Source organism: Cheilinus undulatus, linkage group 12 (genome assembly GCF_018320785.1).
Source record: "Cheilinus undulatus linkage group 12, ASM1832078v1, whole genome shotgun sequence".
In the NCBI taxonomy this organism is placed as follows: domain Eukaryota; kingdom Metazoa; phylum Chordata; class Actinopteri; order Labriformes; family Labridae; genus Cheilinus; species Cheilinus undulatus.
In genome coordinates this window covers 20,847,758-20,868,480 of record NC_054876.1, presented here as the reverse complement: position 1 = coordinate 20,868,480, position 20,723 = coordinate 20,847,758, and the positions used below count along the sequence as shown (strand labels likewise).

General features: G+C 41.2%; 2 protein-coding genes across 4 annotated transcripts in view; both read right to left on the bottom strand.

Moving 5' to 3' along the window:
- Positions 1 to 5: 5 nt before the first annotated feature.
- On the bottom strand, positions 6 to 10,177 carry plp1b (proteolipid protein 1b). 2 transcript variants are annotated; one of them, XM_041801507.1, is made up of 7 exons: positions 10,053 to 10,177; positions 7,732 to 7,918; positions 7,485 to 7,641; positions 3,424 to 3,601; positions 3,093 to 3,166; positions 2,812 to 2,877; positions 6 to 829 (listed from the first exon to the last, which is right to left on the bottom strand). In XM_041801507.1, exons 1-7 carry the CDS (start codon positions 10,054 to 10,056, stop codon positions 758 to 760), a joined length of 738 nt encoding a protein of 245 aa, XP_041657441.1. In that variant the 5' UTR covers positions 10,057 to 10,177; the 3' UTR covers positions 6 to 757. The 2 variants fall into 2 exon arrangements, with proteins under 2 accessions (XP_041657441.1, XP_041657440.1); XM_041801506.1 differs by lacking the exon at positions 10,053 to 10,177 and adding an exon at positions 8,246 to 8,458.
- Positions 10,178 to 17,438: 7,261 nt separating this feature from the next.
- Positions 17,439 to 20,723, bottom strand: part of nlgn3b (neuroligin 3b) — a 30,956-nt gene continuing 27,671 nt past the window's right edge. For both annotated transcript variants that reach the window (XM_041800616.1, XM_041800617.1), the window contains one exon: positions 17,439 to 19,447. In XM_041800616.1, the coding sequence (XP_041656550.1) occupies positions 18,655 to 19,447 (793 nt within the window). In that variant the 3' untranslated portion in view covers positions 17,439 to 18,654. The remainder of the gene's footprint in view (positions 19,448 to 20,723) is intronic.

The following is a 20,723-nucleotide window of genomic DNA, read 5'->3' as shown; positions in this document are numbered from 1 at the left end:
ACTGCTCAGATTTAAATGGTTTAATCAGCCTTAATTTCAAATGAGCGTGCACACACAAATCACCTGGAGGCACGTTATTGAAGCATCAACACCTCAGTAACATAAACAGCTTATTTTAAGCAGTAATGGAAAAAAAAACTCCAGGAGAGTGGATACACATCTTTGTTTCCCCCCTACACAGTGCTGTTCAAGCAAAGCAGAGCTGCATTATGAGTGAATGTGCATGAGTACATGTGTTGTGAGTAAAAGCACAAAGAGAAATGAGAGGATTCACCTAACCTCTCTTTCATAACTTTGGTACATTCAGCTTCTCTTCTTTTAGTTGATCGCGAGGCTGTAAAAAAATCAGAATCAAATCTATGCATCAGTGAACTCAGTGATTTGCAAGGCAAGCTGTCATCACTCTTAATTATTCATGAAACGTTGTACATCACAATCTGACAACAGCATCAGCACCAATGAAGCTTCACAAAAGAATCAAATGAGAGATACGTCCTGCGAGAGGGAGAATGAACAACAAAGCCAGGAGAATCATCTGAGGAGAGGGTCTGCTGCTGGATCTGCTGGATGTGAGTAATCTTCATCTCTCTGTCTGTTGTTCATAAGAAAAAAGTGATGTCTGTTATAGGACACATCTAAAGAAATACGTTCGGGTTCAGAAGTGGCTGTTTCCCACAGGATGGATAGAAATGCTGCATGTGCTGACTTTCCATATGGCAGTCAGAGGACAGGGTTGATGAGGTTGGAAGTGTTGCGATTAGCGGATCCCTTTCCTGCCTAGGAATCTCAACACGGCGTAGTTGTAGGTGGTGGCAACCATGTACAGGAACTGAGAAGCGAAACAATCAGAGAAAGGGAGGAAGAACAGAAAAATACAGTCACTTATATGCTTCATAAAACGATGGACAATTTCACAGATCCCCCAAAAGTGAAGTCAACTGACTGTTTATACTCCTGCATGTTAACAGATTGGACATGGAGCAAATAATAACCTCATCCCTGTCCTGCTGTATGTACCAGATAATCAGAGTAGGGGAAAACAGGAAGAAGTTTCCAGAACCAAAAGTGACTACTTCCAGCTAACACAAAAATCCATGATGACTGTAGAGATCACTGACCTCCTAAGTTAAATGAGTGTTTCTGTCTGCAGCTTAACTAGCTTTTCCCTACAGGACAGACTTTGACCCCAAGTGCATGACATCATCAGAGCAAGATAGTTGGTTTCATTTCTGTTCAGCAGGACGAAGTGTAGAAGCGTTGTCCATTTTTATATACAGTAATGTGCTGGCTTTTAGGCATGGTAGGGCCAGAAATCGAGGCTGAAGAAAGGGGTGTAATGGCAAGTAAACCCACCTAAGGGCGCTATCAGCTAGGGAGGGGGATTGACACAACCCCAGGTGTGCTCTGGATGTCCTTGCATATAACCAGAAGCAAGGGAAAATAATTTGTTCAAAAAATAATAATAAAGTCCACACCTTTTGGGCATAGAAAGGAATGGCTGTGGCGAGTAAGCAGTGCTAACTCAACACCACCACCTCATGAGAATTAGTAAAAATTTAAACCATACAAATCTATTTGTGAAAAATGTTGCTGTTTGAATGTTAGAACCAACATCAACTTAACAGACAAACAGGTCAAAACAAACATAAAAAGCACATAATTAAAGAAGGGCCTGCAAACATGTAAGTAATTTCACTCAGGGCTTTTCCATTACATGGAGCGGAACGACTCTACTTGGTTTTACTCTTCACAGCAGACCAGCGCAACAGGGGATTGGATTTTCCACCACAACCTAGCCGGTCTAGCGTCTAGAGCTCAATCTCATCCACAGTCTGATCCGTACAGACACTGTCTGATCTGTTTGACTTTACGTCATTTAAAGCAGGCTCTATCCTTCGCTGCTGCTGGTTTTCTTCCCCCTCTCTCTCCAAACTATCAGGGTCAGACTCTGGGTCTAACATGTACGGACGTATATCAAAATTTTGCTCAGTCGGACCGGTTCATTCAAAGTTTACAAGTACTAGCATAGCAACATAGCTACGTTAGAGGGGGCGGGCACAAAACATTGAGTCCTGCCGCCGGCCAGCCTCCAGAAAATTGGCCAATCAGAGAAAAATGTCCACATGTCTGAACTGAGGGCTGGTTTGACAGTCTAATCTAATGCAGCTTTTATTGAAGTCTTCTTGGTTAAAATACTACTCTACAAGATGCAATACTCCATTTTCTGTGCTTTTTTACATCAGGGCAGAAGAGCCACAAAGAATTTTAGTTTGAGTGACATTGACTGTCAACATGTAAAATCTATTTATAACTTATTCAGAAACTCAGAACCTTAATTATGGCTTTAGTTAATGCAGATCAAATTTTGACATTCATAGAGAGCAAAAGCCTTGTTCCAAACCTGAGAACTTTTGCACCACCTTAAGGACCCCTGGTTTGGAACCAACATCTAAACTCGCTATGACTCATAAGTTATCATGGCTGGTTATTTTTACAGTCTAGGGTCTCTTTCCATCCTTTCATTGTTCATGGCTTTAAGTAATACAAAATTATTTCAATTTAACTTCATCTTATTGGCCTTGGAGAAAAAAATTTATAGATAAATATTTTAAAACCGGGCCAGCCCAGAAGATTAAACCATGTGCATGTCTCAAACAGATAAATATTTCATGTCCTCTTGTAATTTGTTGAACTGACCTTTAAGAACACAGCATACTATAATTAAATATTAAGTCTGACCAACTGAGTCTAACTCCCAGTTTGAGTCTTACAAAATAAATTAAAGAAAAAAAAGTTGAAATAGTAGCTCACCAGTGCTAAGAGAGTGACTCCGGCGCCAGCAAATGCAGCAATGTACATGTCATAGGTGAAGTAGAACTGTAGGGAAAGTCACAAACAGTTTAGTTCATATTAATTCATAGAAATAAACTCATCACTTTTATGTTTGAGTCATTTCATTAGACACAAATTTACTCCGACACAACCACCCATTAATCATTCAGAAGATATTTCATATTGATTCTGCACTGTGACTTTAATGTGAGGATGCTGATGTGAAATACTGAACAGTTCGATTGGATTCATCTACTCACTTCTCTGGTTTTGCAAATAGATGCCAAGGTCATCCCACAAGCTTTTCCTGGCATGGCGTTCCACGGGAGCAGACCTTAAATGAAGACATGACGTAAGTACCTCTGACTGTTACTGAATCATGATGAGTTATGACGCATTTCAGTTACAGCTCGCACACAGCACATCAGGAAAAACAGCAGCAGATATATTAAGACAAAGGTGTAATTATCTCCACCATTTTAAACTTATTCTCCACCAGTTTCTGCCTCTGATCCCCCTGTGACTTCTTCAGCAACACATTAAAATTCTCCTCATGTGGACCTGCGGTCAGTCATTACAAGAACAACTCACCGAACTGCCTGGCGTCCATGCAGATCCAGCCGTGCTGATTGATGCTGGGGGTGGTTTCAGCCAGGATGTTGACAGTGTGGCAGGTCTGCTCCATGTTGAATAGGAAGTAAACCGGGATGGCAGTGAAGGCAAAGACAATCAGCCAGATGAAGGCCAAGATGTACGTCACTACGATGAACTGGTGAAATAAGAAGTGCACTATGTTAGGTCATGGACAGAGTTTCAGTGTCAGTGTCATTAAATCAGATTTTATTATTGTGTAGATGTTCAAGAAACTACAGGACCCCTAAGAGGACAAACACCCATACATTTGATGGTTTTCTCACAATAAAAAAACTGAACTCTAAATGCTTTCCTCCAGGTAATTAACCTGACGTACCAGATAAACTGTTTTACACATAAATTGCTTTAGATATATATATTTCACATACGTCTGGGAAAGGGTTTGGGAAAGGCATTTCTACCAAAAACGTGGCCCCTGGCTTCTCCACCTTTCAAAAAAATGTGTGCTGAAACAAGCTGTTCTCAGATTTCCCCTTATGATGTCATGTGGGGAGTTAGCACCAGCCCCAGGTTCGGTTGGCCCTCCCTGCTTGGAAGAAAGTTCCACCGTCTTCTCCTGATCCTCCTCTCAGCTGAGAGGAGGATCAGGAAAGCCACATTCATTAAGCCACATCCATTTCCTGAGATGGGCGGAGTCAGACAGCTCATTAACATTTAAAGCAACAGACACAAAAACAGCTTGCTCTGAGCAGGGCTTAAACAGAGGGCTTTTTAGACATGCAAAAAAAATCCAATACTGGAGTGTTTTTTTCAGACACAAACTTCACAGGCATGTTTTGGGGACCTCTGAGACCAATATAAACTTGTCTTAAATGTGTCACATTCAGACAAGACATATTGAGGTAGTACACATGCTCAGCTCTGGTAGTGTTTGATCTGGTAAGCTGAGCTCGACAGGCAGGCGGAGTTATAGTTAAGGAATGGTGAAGCTTGTTGGTGGATAAAACTCAAGCAGAGGCCGGGTGGGAGCAGTGCAAAACATCTCTGCTAAGAGAAGCTTTCATTGTGACTCTTTGCTCTTGTATTAGTTCAGGAATATGGCCTAGTTCTCGTAAAACCGTATAGCTGTATAAAAGCTATGGTTTGGTTTGGGCATCTGATCAGGATGCCTCATGGGCGTCTCCCTGTGAAGGTTTTCTGGGCATGACCAACAGGGAGGAGTAGGGTTGACTGGGAGACCTCGGGGCAGAACCCGCTGGAGGGATCCCTCCAGCGAGCACCTCTGAGTCCCTCAGGAGAAACTGGAAAATGCTGCTGGGGAGAGGGACGTCTGGATTGACTTGCTTTGTCTGCTGCCATCGCGACCCAACCTCAGATAAGCAGAAGTAGATGGATGAATGGATGGATGGAGGGATTGCCTGGTTCATTCTCAGACCTGGCACAATCGTGTCAGACTGGAGTTTTGCAAGATGGATTTGCCTGATGACAGACACTGAATGTGGCCAGTCCATTGGCTTTGCAAGGTTACCAAATCTTGAGCAAGTTGCAATCAGTGTTGTTATTCAAGGAGTTTGAAATATTTAAGTCGCTATCTATAAAAACAAGAGCATTCTTACAAAAACGGTAAACACATTTTAACCTTTTAATTGATACCAAATTAATACAGTTGTTCCCTGTAATCAGACAGGGCTTATCTGTGAAGTTTGCATGTTCTCCTGGGCATGTGTGGTTTTTTCCACATACTCTGGCTTCCTCCCACATTCCAAAAACATCCTCGTTAGAGACTCTAGAGTGGACGTAGGTGTAAATGTGATCATCCTGACAGCCCTGTTCATTTCCTCTTAAATGTACATTGAAAAGGTTGTTTAGTGTGATAAAAAAAATAAACATTGATGATATGAAAATTTGTCACCAGAATGTGGATTTAAAATATTATGATGGCTCACATGGCTGAGGGGATAGTGTGTGAAATGAATCTACTTTCAGTCCAAGATCTTCCTCTATTTCAGTTAGGCTGCCTGACTGTGCCCTATATATGAGCAGACACTTTTGTCCTAAGCACCATGTGTCTGAGAGTAAATACAACACAAGCATGGATCTAGACAGGCAGGAACAACACACGTCAGACTGAACACAGACTCTGCCAGACGCTGTACATCTCTGACAGCCACTTTCACTGACTTTATCTAAGATGCTGTGTCTTGTACGTTACTTTAAGGGTAAAGGTAATGGTTGGGAAACCAAAAGTAAAAAGTTAAAAACTTGACATGCAAAACGTAATTACAGCATTTTTAATGAAGCCAAGTAAACAGGAAAAAACTTGTCCCCCATTAAAATATTCCAACACTGAAAATAAAGCTCTGCTACCTGCATAGACAAAGTAGCCAAAGCAGTTAAAGCTTATCTTACAAAGCAGCTATATAGCTCTGTTAGCTTTTTCTTTGAAAGACTTTTTGGGGTCCTTTTTGCCTTAATTTGGATATAGGACAACTAAAGAGAGACAGGAAATATGTGTAGAGAGATTGGGGTCAGACATGCACCAAACAGTGCAGAGACCACTGATCTCTAGCTTTAGCTACATTAGCTTTAGCTGCATTAACTTTAGCTATGATAGATTTAGCTATGTTTGCTAAAGCTTATGTTACTAAAGCTAACTCAGCTACATTGGCTTATGTCATAACGTTAATTTCGTAGCTAAAGTAGCTATGTTAGCATTAGCTGAAACTAATGAAGCTAAAGCAAGCCACTGTACTACTTCTAAAATGGGTCTATATATAATTTAATCCCAGGTTAGACCTCTGACCTCTTTTCTCTGCTTTATTTATGATATTGTTTTCAGTCTTTAATCTTTGCATTGTGGTTATTTCATGAATTTAACTGAGTAAAGTTAAAATAAAAAGAAAATCTCAAACTGGAAATATGTTGTACCGGCATATGACAGTATTTCCATTCTGAGATATGTGGTGTCTCAGATGAGCGGTCTGTGAGAGTGGTCATCAGAGCTGTGAGGTCTGCAGCCCAACTGTTCTGCCATGCAGTGTCAGAAGCCAAACACAGTGTGCATGGAAGCATTTTTACATAACTGTTTATATTATTGTCACCAAAACAATTAGACAACAAGTCACTTTTATCATCATTATACCTCAATATCTTCAACAAGCATCATAAATGCCTTAGTCCTTGGAAAGGTGTGTCTTTAGTTTTTGGGCAGAAAGGGACTCTGCAAATAAAAGTGAGATGGGTAATTCACTCCACCGCAAGAGTTCAGCTAATGATTAAGGGCCCTGTTGTGATAGGAGTACCAGGCACCTTTCGCTGGCAGGGCGTAAGGGGCGAGAGGGAGCATAGAGCTGGATGAGGGATTCCAGGGAAGCAGCTTTTTTTGTTGCTGTTTTGCAAGCAACTGGAAGGCAGTGAAAAGAGATGAAAAGCAGCATGATATGTGCTGTTTTGCGTTTGTCAAAGACCAGACACACTGCTGCAGTCTGGATAATCCGCAGAGGTTTAAATGTGCATGCAGGGAGGCCTGTTTGAGATGCCAAATTAGGTGAAATTGTGTATCAAGCTGTTAATCTCCTTTGCAATCAGATAACTACATGCTTCTTAGGGTGTACATTTCCTGAAAGTCTTTTTATCCTTTTATTAAAAATAAGCCAGTCAATAAGACTCATCCTTTCATTTCTATTTGGAATCTACCTAATAGCAGAATGAATTCAGATCTTATTCCATATTTTAGCCCTAATATATAATTTAATGTTATCTGTGCATCACAGTGTTTTAACAGTGATTTATATTCAAACTGCTCCAAAGCTGCTGTCCCCAGTGGGATTTCTCAAGCTGGTTGAACTGAATTAATAGAGGAAATATGGTTGAATTTTCTACACATAAGTAAACATGATAATAATTCTTTCTACATTCTCTGTTAATCATACTGCGCTAGTGTGAGAACATTAGTGTACTTCCATTGAGCTTGAGGATGCAAACAAACCCCCATTCAGCATCCTAACAATGACCTGACGTCATATTTCCCCTCCTCCCTCCTCCCGCCCAGCTCTCACCGTCAGGCTGAGGCAGCGACCACAGTGGGTGCTCCTGAATTCACCAAACGTCTGCTTGACGGCACTGGTGGTGTAGAAACCCTCTGCCAGCAGCAGGATACCATAGAGGAAGAAAAAAGATGCCAGGCCATAGATGACGTACTGGAAGTATTTGATACTGGGAAAAAAATAGAACAAGGACAAATCAGTGTCATGCTCAAGAGGTCAAAAGAACACACATTTAATGGTTAAATGAAGCATCACTCACAAGGAGGCCATGACAGCAAAGTCCTGAACATTGCGGGCGAAGTAAGTCTCCACCAGGACTTCAGTGTTGGTCAGTGCCTCGTGCCCGCAGCCACAAAATAACGCCATGCCAGCATAGCACAGCAAGGTGGCCACCAGGGACGTGTAGGGCACAGCCCCGAGGCAGCGGATACAGCAATCATAACAACCTGAGGGGGCATAATAAATGAGCACACAGGCGGCACACACCGCACATATTACCACACAGCACATCTACGCCACTGTGGGGGAGCTATGAAAGAGATCTCTGCACATCCTTGAACACACAACCCCACCAAAAAACCCACCAACAGGCAAGAAAGCAACACAAAAGTTAGCCAGCAGCCACAAAGTTCAAGCAGCAACCCCCAATCAAAGCGTCCAACTTCACATCAATCTCATGCACTTCCTCCAGTGTAAGCATCGCTGTTGAAGCAGGTAGCAATCATCCAAAGTGTTAATAAATGCATAGGCAGAAATGGGATAGAGGAAAGCACCTAAGGCTTTGCAAAGCCAAGGCTGCCTGACCGGAAACATTTGCTGCTTTTGATCCTGTGCTCCACAACAAGAAAGATCCCAAAGCCAACCAGGGATGTACAAAGCTGTCTAAAAGCTTTTCCTATGGTAAAATAAGCCTTTCTGACGTGCTGATTTCATCCGCATGTGAAAGCTCCTCTGCCTCCTCTACTAACACCTCACAGCACAAATCTGGTCCTGCCCTCTGTCTCCAGCAGTCACAGGCGTCACCAGGCGAGAGTGAGAGATGGTGGCCTCAAGAAAGAGCTTCTCTTTGTGGCTGCAGAGACAATATCCATTGTTTTTTTTTTAGCTGCAATCGGAGGGGAACAAAGGGGCAGCGATGTCAAACAAACAAAGGCCATGGTGCCTCAATACACACAACACACAAACACAGTTGTAAGTGGTGGCAGAGGGGTCACCAGGACAGCGTCTGGTGGCAGTGTCACTACTCAGGCCATCCTCCACCCACAGCTGGCTGAGACTGGTACCACTGAGAGTTGATGCCAGCGGAGGTGGGCTCAAAGAGAGGGCAGGTCATTATAAAGAAGAGGCAATTAAAGAACAAAAACAACAATCTTGCTTAGAATTTGAGAAAGGCTAAAATAAGAAATCTTCCCAGCCTTGGTACAACAAAAAAATTCAGTTATGTAAACTACAGGATTTCAAAGGAAAGAGGCTGTGGGTTAAAGCTCCTGGGAGAAACTTTGGTTTGCATTGATTATGGCGCCCTCCTTTGACAAAGCAGTAATCTTTGTGCTGATCTTGTCCAGTTCAGAAAAAGAGTTTTATCTAAAGAGTCATGTGGTTCACTTACTCTGAACGCGTGCCATGGAAGATACAACCTTTATTCTAAACGGCCCTGGCTGACACCTACCCCCATCCGCAGACTTAAAAAACACCCTCATAGATATAATCAGACTTATTCCTGATGGTCTTGTTTGCTTCTGTAGGTCATACAGAGACATCAGTGTTTATTTCAGTCTGTTTCATAACCGGTTAAAAAGTCCTCACAGGAGCTTTAAACAAACTGCTTTTAAATTATAAATAGAAACAGCAGGAAGATCTAGAGACCCCGCTGATGATAGTGCCTGTGTACGCCCACTCTTCAGCTGTGTAGTTACAGTGACACAGCCCATCAAAGCCCTGTTTAATTCAGTGCAAAAAGCTACATAACACCACCAGAAGATGCCAGATTGTCAATCAAGACTTGAAATCTGTTAGGAAATGGTGCAAAAACAAAGCCCACGAGTTGTTTGTGAGTGAGAGAAAAATGGTTGGCAGGAACTGTTTGGGTCCACAGTTCTCATGGAGATTTGCTAATTTATGCCTGCGACACATGTGGGAGTAGTTGACCTCTTTCACATGAGTGACCTGGCATGGCCTTGGCATGATGAGACTGCCTGTCTCTGTCTGCAGCGCCAAGTCCAGTCCACTCCACTCCACGGGTTAAAGAGGTTGAAAGAGGGAATGAGGACTGCTTCTTGATTAAACAGCAATAAATCCTGCCTGAGCACTTGCATTGCTTCCTTCTCAGTCTCCTGCAATCATCAAAGTGTGTTAAAATATGAGAAAAGTGGGATTCTATCAATAATCTGCATGAAGAGATAAAAATACTTTTAAGACATGACTAAAGTAGCAAACCTCTCCCACAGTGCACAAGGGTAACATGATGTCTCAGGGCAGCAAGGATATATTAAAGGCAACATTAGTAAGTTATTGAAATCCACATTTTCAAGTCACATTAATAATAGATGATAAGAGTTATTAAAAATTCGGTGCACTCACCCATGTCCAGAAAGAAGTGTTCAGGGGTTATTGAAGTTTTTGCTGCTTGGCTTTGTGACTCTGATATGAGGATATGAGAAGTTATTCCCCGCCACTCCTATATGAATCTGACTTGCGCTTTTGTCTCATCAACAATAGATAGAGCACATCTCCCCGAGTCACATCTTAAAGTCACAAAGTCCCATTTCAGCTGCCAGTCATTATTTATAGAGCCATGGGAGCAGGACGGGGGACACAGAGCAGCTCACAAACTCTGATATGACACTCTACTGGTATGCAGGGATGTTTGCTGCATTTAAAATGCTCTGAAAAATACTTGTTGCTTACAGTGAGTACATTAAAATGCATGTTACATTATAGATATTAATGCAATAAATGCAATTTTGGTAATTTTGTAAGAATGGGACTTATGCTTTGAAGTCTGAACTGCCTTAAATCAATTTTGCACACTTTTCTTAAACTTCTAAGCAAAGTGCTCATTCACCAAACTTAATTTTCTAAACCTCTCAAGGTGTTTTGGTTCATATTAACACTACAGAGCAGTTATTTTTGCACACAGTCCTGTACAGGCTGCCTTTCAATACATCCTTTAACAACATGCATATGTTATCCATCTGCACAGATGTCAGCAAATTGCATTGAACATGTCAAAGAGGTATCTTCAGACACAAGCAGAGATAAGAGGGCCACATAGACAAAAGAGTGAAATAAATTGAATGGGCAGTGAGTGACATGGATGAAGTTGACTAACAAGGGTGACATTGACGCTCGGGTCCAGCTGCTGCCCTCCTTCCCTCCCTCCCGCATGTTTGACCCAGTTGATGTCAAAGCTGGGATCAGTACAAAGAAGTCAGTGATGAGGAAGGGGAGAAAACACCATTTTTTTGGAGAAGACCCTCATCCTATTTTTGCTTCACATTTCAGGCCCATGGTGAACTGGAAATAACTGGAAATGATGTGAATAACCACAACACCATATGACTTTACCCTATTGTAGATAAAAGCGGATCAATTTCAGGACAAATCTCTTGCAAAAGGAGCTACAGACATTGATATTGTACTTTTGTGTTCTTCCCTTCAACAATCTAGTCCCTTCAAAGCTTAAATGTTCATATTCCTTGTACAATTACATTTTTATCAAAAGGCTTTGTGTGAATGTAAATGGTTTGGTTTGAGTTTACAGCCTGTTGCTTTTTGTCTCTTAAAAACACAAAGCAATACCAGATCAAGTAATTAGTATGTAGAAAGGATAATGACATCATGTTTGTTAAGCAGAGAGTGAAGAGCAAAGAGGGGCGATGCCTTTGAAATCTCAGAGAAAACCGTGTAAGTGTGAAAAGCAAGAGGAAAAGCATTAATTAACCTCTGTACTGCATGTGAGGGCTCAGAATGGCTGTCAGCTTTACTTGCAAGATGTAAATTAGCAATAATGTTGACTATCAAAGGAGGGGATTAGGTAGGAGGACAAGTTTTAGAGGCTTGCTTTGGCAAGGGTGACATGGAGAGAGAAATTCATTCAGTTATGAATAAAGCATATTCCACAAATGCTGAAGCAGATGGAGGTCGGGGATGTAAGCAGCTCAGATGATGAATTATTGGGTAATACTTAATACAGCTGCCTAAAAGTCATTAGTAAATGCATGAACTGATTTTGAACTAACATATCACTCTCTAAGCTTTAAAGTGGAGTCCAAATGTTCCATCTATCTATGTGCATATGTTTTATCAGAGAGACCAAAGGTATCTATATCATAATCAGCACCATGGACAGCACCCACATTGTAAGGGTAACATATGCACTGTGTGTTTGAGTGCAGTTGTGTAGTATATATTGGTGACTAATATTGCCCAGCCTTTGATGTTTGAGCTTTCTTTCTAATTGTTTGCCATGTGATAGATACACACACACCAATATTTACACAGCAGAAGTGCTAATGTGCATGTGTTTAAACAGGGGAGGAGTGGGAGAGGGGTGTAAAAACATTTACCCCTACCTTCTCTCCCCGTTATGGTAATGTGTTATCATGTGACAAAATGAACAAACAGGCATCAAACAAACAAACAAACAAGCACTTGGAGGACAAAGACACACCAGGTTCAGTCAGAAGGGAGTTTAGATGCTTTGACCTCCTCTAGTGTGGGTTTGAATTATTTGTTTTAACACATGATGGAGTGAAGGGAGAGCTGATCTGTTCCCCATCAGGGCGTTTATTTGTGTGCGTGTTTGATTGTGTTTCATGATAATCTGAGACTCTTCCAGCTGCGTGTCTAAAGCCTGGGGAAGCAGCAACAAGGTGCTGTGTTTCAACATTTTTAAAGATTTACTCTGAAACTGCAGCAGGAGAAGAACTAAAGCAGTTTGAGGCACATTAAGGATATATTTTAAAGAAGGGCTGTGGTGTTATTGGTGGCTCTTAAACATAAAGCAAAACATGAGCACATAAAACAATAATATTTAGTAGCCTAGTCCTGCAGTAAAAGCCTCACAGAGTATATGAAATCCTAACAGCCACAATTGTGGCTATAAGCAACACATATATTAGTAGAAAAACATAGTGCTACACCAAACTAGACGAATGAATCAGCAAGTTAGCAATTTGATTGATAATGTCAGCTACATAGTACTACAAAATGAAAGGAAGCTAACATTAGCTAAGGCTACTTATGCCCCCACAAAATGAAAAGGGGTTAAAATTAGCTTAGGTTGTTATCACAAAAGGAAGCTTAGATTGGTTTACACTACATATGCCATCATAAAATAAAAAGGAAGCTAACATTAGCTAAGGCTACATATGTCAGCGCACAATGAAAGGAAGCTAACATAAGCTTAGGCAACAATTGCCATAGAAAAATGAAAAAGGAAGCTAACATCAACTAGGCAACATATCCCACCACAAAATGGAGAAGGGTCTAGCCGCAGCTGCAGCCGCTACAAACCACGCTCCTTTCAAAACACACCCCCTACAAAAAACGCCCCATCGATCCATACAGTAAATTAATTCTAACCCTAACCAGTGATATTTAAATGCTAAACCTAACCCCAGGAAGCTAATTAATTCAAATATACACCTAACCTAATGAGCTACCCCTAAATCTAACCAGTGGAAATTAAAATGCTAAACCTAATCTAAAGCTAATTAAGGCCTATCTAAACTAATCTAAGTTAACCTTAAACTAAGCAAATTGCACAAGTAGCACAAGTGGGTGTGTTTTATAGGGGACGTGGTTTGTACGGTACCCGCAGCTGCAGTTGGGTATTATTGACAAAATGAGAAGGAGGCTAACATTAGCTTAGATTTAATATGTAACCACCAAATAAAAAGAAAAGAAAGCTAACATTAGCTTATGCCACCACTAAATGGATCTAACATTTGCTTATGCATTATATACCACAAAAAAACTGAAAAAGGAAGCTAACTTAAGTTTAGGCATGCCATTACAAAATAAAAAGGAAGCTAACGTAAGCTTAGGCTACATATATCACCACAAAATGAGAAAGAAGCTAACAGTAGCTTAGACCACTTACGGCACCAAAAAACAAAAAGGAAGCTAACGTTAGCTTAGGCATGCCATTACAAAATAAAAAGGAAGCTAACGTAGGCTAAGGCTACATATGCCATCACAAACAAAAGGAATGCCCATGTTTGCTTCGGCTACATAGATCACCACTAAATGAGAAAGAAGCTAAAAATAGCTAAGGCTTCATATGTCACCACAAAATTAAAAGGAAGCTAATACTAGCTCAAGCTACATATGCTATCATACCATAAAATTAAAAGGAAGCTAATATTAGCTCAGGCGAAATATGCAGCCACAAAACAAAAAGTAAACTAACGTAATGCTTTGGCTACATACGTCATCATAAAATGAAATGGAAGCTAACGAAAGTTTAGGCTACATATGTCATCACAAAATGAAAAGGAAGCTAACATTAGCTTAGGGTAAATATGCACCCACAAAACAAAAGGAAACTTCTGTATGCTTTGGCTACATACAGTATGTCAGCATGAAACGAAAAGGAAGCTAACAATAGTTTAGGCTACATACCCCACCACAAAATGAAAAAGAAGCTAACAAATGCTTTGGCTAATTATGCTGCCACAAAATTAAAAGGAAGCAAAAGTTAGCTTTGCTGATTGAGAAGTTATCTATCAGATAGCCCTGTTGTTCCATAATTGACTGTTTGTCCTGGGATGCACATACAGGAAGTCACTCCATTTTTGGATGCTGTCAGTAAACTTTACTGACTTTTTCAACACATTAATGGCACAAGGGTTGAATCCTATTCCTAAGTCTTTCTTGGACAGAATAAAGCTGTGGATGGTGAGGCTCTCAAACTGAGGCGGGTGAGGGAAATCAACTCAGAGCTCAGTCAGGAGAGTGTGGCTGATTGGCCGTGATTAGGACCAGGTGTGGGAAGCTTATATATACTCACGGGCTGCAGTGCTACATGCTGACTCATTGTCTCACCATCAGAGATAGACATTTGTCTTGTCATTTAGGGTCTTGTGTATCCACAGAAGCATTATTTGAAACTCTGTGAGCCATCTCTTTTAGGCCTTGTCCATTCGTAGGTGGATATTTTTGTAAACTGAGGTTTTTCTGTGTATTTTGGCCCTTTGTGTACACTCAGTGTTTTAAGGTCACTGAAAACACACCTTTTGGAAAGATTTTTAGAATCTCTGTTTGCAGCGTTTGACAAGGAAAATGACCATGGAGGTCAGCGCTGCATCATACAACATTACCAAGACACAACCTTGCCAACATCAGCTGTTTTGGATGAGACTCTGTTTGGGTTGGTGAGACAACTTTGAAAATAATGGTCATTGTTAAGAAAAAGCCTGAAAATTTTCATTCAAGGACATTACTGCTCTCTGTGAGAGAGCTGCTTCACCTGAACAGTGAAGGATAGACTCCAGTTGACATGGCATGTTCTTTACACCATCTAACAATGTGTTTTTATGTTTTCAAGAGGACAGAGATGTTTTTTTCCTCTATTTGACAGGAAAGCTGAATATAGACAGTAAAGAATGGAGAGAGAGTGGGGAAGATATGCACCAAACATGTGCTGAAGGAATCAATCCTGTGACCAGATCATTGAGGACTATAGCCTCAATGTATGGGTGCCTGCTCTACCAACTGAGCTGAACAGGGGCCTGAAAAAGATGTTCAGGAGAATTTTCATATTTGGACAGAATTATTTTTGCTGTGGAGCAGCACCTGTCTTCAAAAATACCAGCATACGTGTAGACAGAGCCTAGGTATCTCTTAAGCCCTATCCACACCTGCACAAAACACCTGAAAAATTCCTGAATTTACCAGGGTGAGCTGCATGTGTGTAGTTTCCTTCCAGACTTGATCTTGAATTTTCCATGCTTGCCCCAAGTGTTTCCCCCTCCTCACGCCTTCCTTTCCTTACAGGACAACTATGTAGACATTCAAGTCATTCAAGTCAGGAAACTTTCTAGCTAGATGAGTCAGAACCTAAGAAAATTTCAAGGTATTCTGCCATTTACAAGACAATTGTGGGGTTGCATGAGTAAAAAGGAATTTATTTTTTTTAAGTTTGAGACTGCTTCCTTTAAAAATGTTTGATGAAGAGACTTTGCTTTGTTTTCATACAGAGCAATTCTGATACTTCCCCTTTTGGTCATCCTTTAGTTTGACTTATACCCCCAGGCCCAGAAATGTGTCCCACTTCCAATCCTCCTGTCAGTGGACATCTCACACAGTAATGAACATCTCTTGAACCTCAATACACTCTTTGAGCTGTTTTCACACATGCACTCTGGAAAATGTCATTGCAATTTCCCACATGGTGATCCAAGACTGCAGACAAAGCTATGAGGACAGTTTTTGTCTTTATATCGCATGTTCTCAGTAAGTAGTCGTTCCTCTTGCAATCGGAAGGTCGTGGGTTCAATCCTCTGCTTCTTCAGTGACGTCAATGTGTCCTTGGGCAAGACACTTGACCCTGTTTGTTCCCACTGCTTCGTCTGTGATGGTTAAATGTGTTTGGATGCATTTGAATAGGGTTAACTAATACTGTTGGCCAATTCTCAATGGTAACCTCTGCCACCAGTGTATGAATGTGTGACTGAACTGGTGTGAATGCTTATGTGTGACCTGTGATGTTAAAGTCCTTTGAGTAGTCAGACGACTAGAGTGCTATACAAGCTAAAGCCCAGTTATAATCATAATTTAAGGTGCTAAAATATTAACTTTACTTCTAATTAGGTAAATGAGGTATCACATGTTAAAAAAAAGATTGTTAACAATTTTGCTTTGGTGAGCGGGTACACTTACCCTGTCAGATGGCACAACTGAGGTAAAACTGTTTTTTAACCATAAAATTCTTGATTTCATTTAAAAAATATGTGTTCACTTTCTAATAAGAATAAGAGTAACAACATGTGCCAAAGTATTTGTCTGTTTAACTTGAAATTATTTGCAAATGTCAGGTGACACAACCACAAATTAATAAAGCGCCATATGTCATCAACCCATGTGCTTTTGTGTTTACCTCCTCACCAGCTGCCCCCTCCACTGGGCACCCAGTAGGTGGTGAGCTGGATCAGGCTGGGGGAAGGGCACCAGGTGTCCTATCCATGTGGTATAGCCATGTAGACTGTAAGTATAGTCAGACCAGAAGGACCAAGGAAAAAAAAAGACTGACTTACATCCACATGCTCAGGTACTGAGAACGCTACACTGTCTTGCTCAGCGAACCCGTTGCCCCATGTGCAAGTCCCAGTCTGCGGTTGATCTCAGCCTTGCAGTCACTGGACCGATGCATTAGCAAAGGTAGGAGAACCACGCTACAACTTCCATACTCTCATCATTCACAGGATGATGGCAGCATCGAAGGCATCCCCAAATGCCTGGATCTCTGTTTTGACCCAGATTGGATTTCAGTTGCCTTGGGGAGCCAGATTTTACACAGGGATATGCGGCTGGGCTCGAGGCCACTCTTGGAACACCAGATGCCTCTCAAGATCCTGAGTCTCTCTCGGCAGACTTCAGGTCTGGTACCCTGCCTGCCGCCAGTAAATGCACCTCAAAATGACCAAGGATGAGGAGGGGCCTCATATCTGAGGAAACCATTGACATCATTTAGGTGAGTTGCAGAGCAAGGCTGACAATAACTCATGTTGATTTTTGGGGGCTGGCAGGAAAAAAAGTCTGGAAAAAGTCAGGGTTAAAAAAGTCAGCTGTTCATTCACACATGAAATGAGCTGGTACATTTCTGGAAGTTTTCAAGAGTATGAGGAATACAATTTAGTCCCTCTAATGAATTCGTAACCCATGTTAACACTGAGCAAATCCCAACTTGTGACAAGACTCCTCTTTAGTTCCAAAAATCTTTAATAGTTGTCTCATGTAGATTAAACAACATTATGATAGGTTCAAAGAAATAAAACGTCAAAGCTCGACATCCATCATGTCCATTCAGCAAAGACTGACCCCTGGATATATCTTGGTACGCACGGGGTTCAAACTACTAAGAGAAGGAGTGATAATCTTAAAGTTTCATGAAACTCCTTTTCAGCATTTGAATACTTGAGTTGGTATACATACAATTACAATGTAGTTACAGTAATCCTTCTGGAGACCTTACAGTTTCATAAACATAGGACAAATAAAATGCAGGTTTAAGTTTATTCTGTACAAAGAAGCCAAGCAAAAAGAACCATGAGTTTGAGTAGGAAACACGTCTGAAGCAGTTCTCTTTTCATAGTAAAGAAGTTATATTTCTACAATGTACTGAGTGAAATTAGAGACACATGAAGCGAAAATATAGCAAGGATACTCAAATAGACTACAATAGATTACACAACACTACATATGCCGAACTGAATTTTTAAAGTCAAACGATGCCTAATTTACAGTTTTCTAGCTCACCTCTCTGCACACACACATCCACTCACCCACACACACACCCACCCACCCCCACTCATACACACACACATGTGGGTGCTATATTTGCACTACCAGAGAGAGATCTTTTCCACATGTGTGATCGAGGAATCTTCAGTCCATTGCTGTAATGAATCCACAGTAATTCCTTATGGGAATGATTTACAAGGCATTTGAAAGTAATTACAGTAAAAATACATTTTCATAATAAGCAATGTAACATGAGAAATATGTATAAAATAGCTTGATAATAATAATAATCATAATAATAATGCTTTTCAGCTTTTCCCAGATCTCATCACCGTCCAACATTAGTTATTAATGTCACTTTGTTCCACGAGATCAAAATAGATATCACAGAGTAAGAAAAAGCTTCCCATACAAATCCAACTGTATAAACATTATACTAAGTTCTCGCTAGGTAAAGTTCCAAAAAAGCCAGAGTGGAAAATGAAATGCACTTTTTCTTTTTGTCTGCCTTTGAAAATGATTATTATAAAATGACTTTGCAGTTACACTTCCTATCATGAGCGCAAAGGCAGGATGTTGGCGGTAACACCTTTGGAAAAGACAGAACGAACATATTCAATCCTATTTTACCTACACAGCCTACATACAGCTTTACATTTCTGTGTTTTACGTACAACACAGTTTCAAACTCCAGCTTCTTTTGTCTTTATCCAGGCTATACCCGTGTGGTAGAGTGGGTACTTGGCAGGCCCGTGGAGCTGTACCCAGCTGGGAAGGTGCTGTATGGACTCATGTTGGACAGACCCATCAGGGAGTTGGGGATCATGGTGATGTTGTTGGGCGTCATCAGAGGGATGTCGTCAGGAGAGCGGCGTTGGCCTAGCGAGTAGTCCAAGCTGGGTGAGACGTGAAGAGGATTGTGAAGGGCCTCGCACTGGTTCCGCTGTGAAGACAGGGTCTCGTCCACGGTGGTAGTGTGGCTCATGTTGTTGCCCTTGCTGTCGCGTTGGGGACTGGGCTGCTGGGACGTGTCTTGTCGACTGCGCTTGTCCTTGCGGTAGTATAGAGCGGCGAACGCAAGGACGTTGAGGAAGAGCAATGACGCCCCTACGGCAATGGTTACGCTAAGCTCTGTGGAGTAATCTCTTGGGTTTGGCATGATCAAAGGACCCATCTCTCTCCCGCCCTCGCCATCGCTATGACCGCTGGATAGAGGACGGCCGGTGCCGCCAGGCTTCTTCCCGTTGGACTGGGTGGGATCCAGCGGGGTGACCTTGGTGGTTGTGGAGGAGTAATGGAACATGTCGTGGAGGTTGTAGAGATGGGGAACTAGGTGTTTCCAGAAGGCCACCTTTGTGGCCCGGTAGTGATCTCGGATGCGAGGCTTCAGGCCAATGTGCAGGTACAGCTGGTCATAGGGGTCGTACTTGGACCAGGCCACCTCCTCGAAGCGATTTGCCTTGGTATGGATGAACTTGGTGTCCTGTGGCACTGGCTTGTTTGGATCCCTAGGAACATATTTGAGAGACATAATTAAAAATCAAAGGTGGTGGCAAAAAATTCAAAAAATAAGAGAAGCATATATGGAAATGTTTAAAGAGGGAAATAAAAAATCATAACTCATAGAAAACCTAGTTAGAAATCTGTAATTTTACTGTTTTCACAACATAATTCGTGTGAAAGTTCTTGTTCTGAATGGAATCTCGCTTGTTTCTATTCATATCTCTCTGGTGCTGCACACAAAACAGCAAACTTGACCATCAGCAACATATATGAATATCAAGTGTGGGAAGCCTGGTTAGGAATTAGACAACGAACAGGATATCTGAAATTAGCTCATGCCAATTCTAACATCTGGATCTGAAACACAACTAAGAGGATAAATCAATCAGTGCCACTGCACCAAATTCGCCATGGCCAGTACAACCATTTGGAAAGTTCAGAAGAATAAAGAAACTACTGGAGTACTCAGTAACACAAGTCATGTGGGTAGACCAAGGAAAACAGCAGCAATTGATGACAGAAACATTGTGAGAACTGTAAAGAAAGACCCTAAAACAACTGTTAGTGATAGCAGCAACAGCCTCCAGAGGCAGGAGTGAAAGTATCACAATCTACTGTTTGCAGAAGACTTTATAAACAGAAGAACAGAGGCTACACCAGAAAAGAGCAAACCACTCATTAGCCAGAAGAACATGAAAGCCAGGCTGGAATTGGCCAAAAAGTACAGAGAACAGCCTCAAAAATTCTGGGACAAAGTTTTATTGACTGATGAGACAAAGATGAAACTTTACCAAAGTAATGGAAATACTTAAGTTTGGAGAAAGAAAGGATCTGCTCATGATCCCAAACATACAAGCTCATCTGTGAAACACATTGGAGGAGAAACATTTTGTCTGCCAATTTAAAGAAAAATGTAACCCAACAGTTTTAGAGATCCTTGATAGTGCAGCAAGATAATGACTTGAAACACACTGCCAAAACAACAAAAGAGTTCATCAGGGGCAAGAAGTGGAATTTTTAAACTGAAGGGAGTAACTTCTTCAAAATAAACAACAACTGAAAGAGGCTGCAGTGAAAGCCTATAGAAAAGCATCACACAAGGAGAATTCACAAGTTTGGTGATGTCAGTGGGTCACAGTCTGGATGCTTTTATTGTAAGCAAAGGATGTACAACTTAATATTAAGTCTTATTCACTTCAATCTATTTTAAGTCTCTCTGTTCCAATACTTTGCTCACCTAAAAATGTGGTGTTCCATTAAAAATAAATAATATCTTCTAAT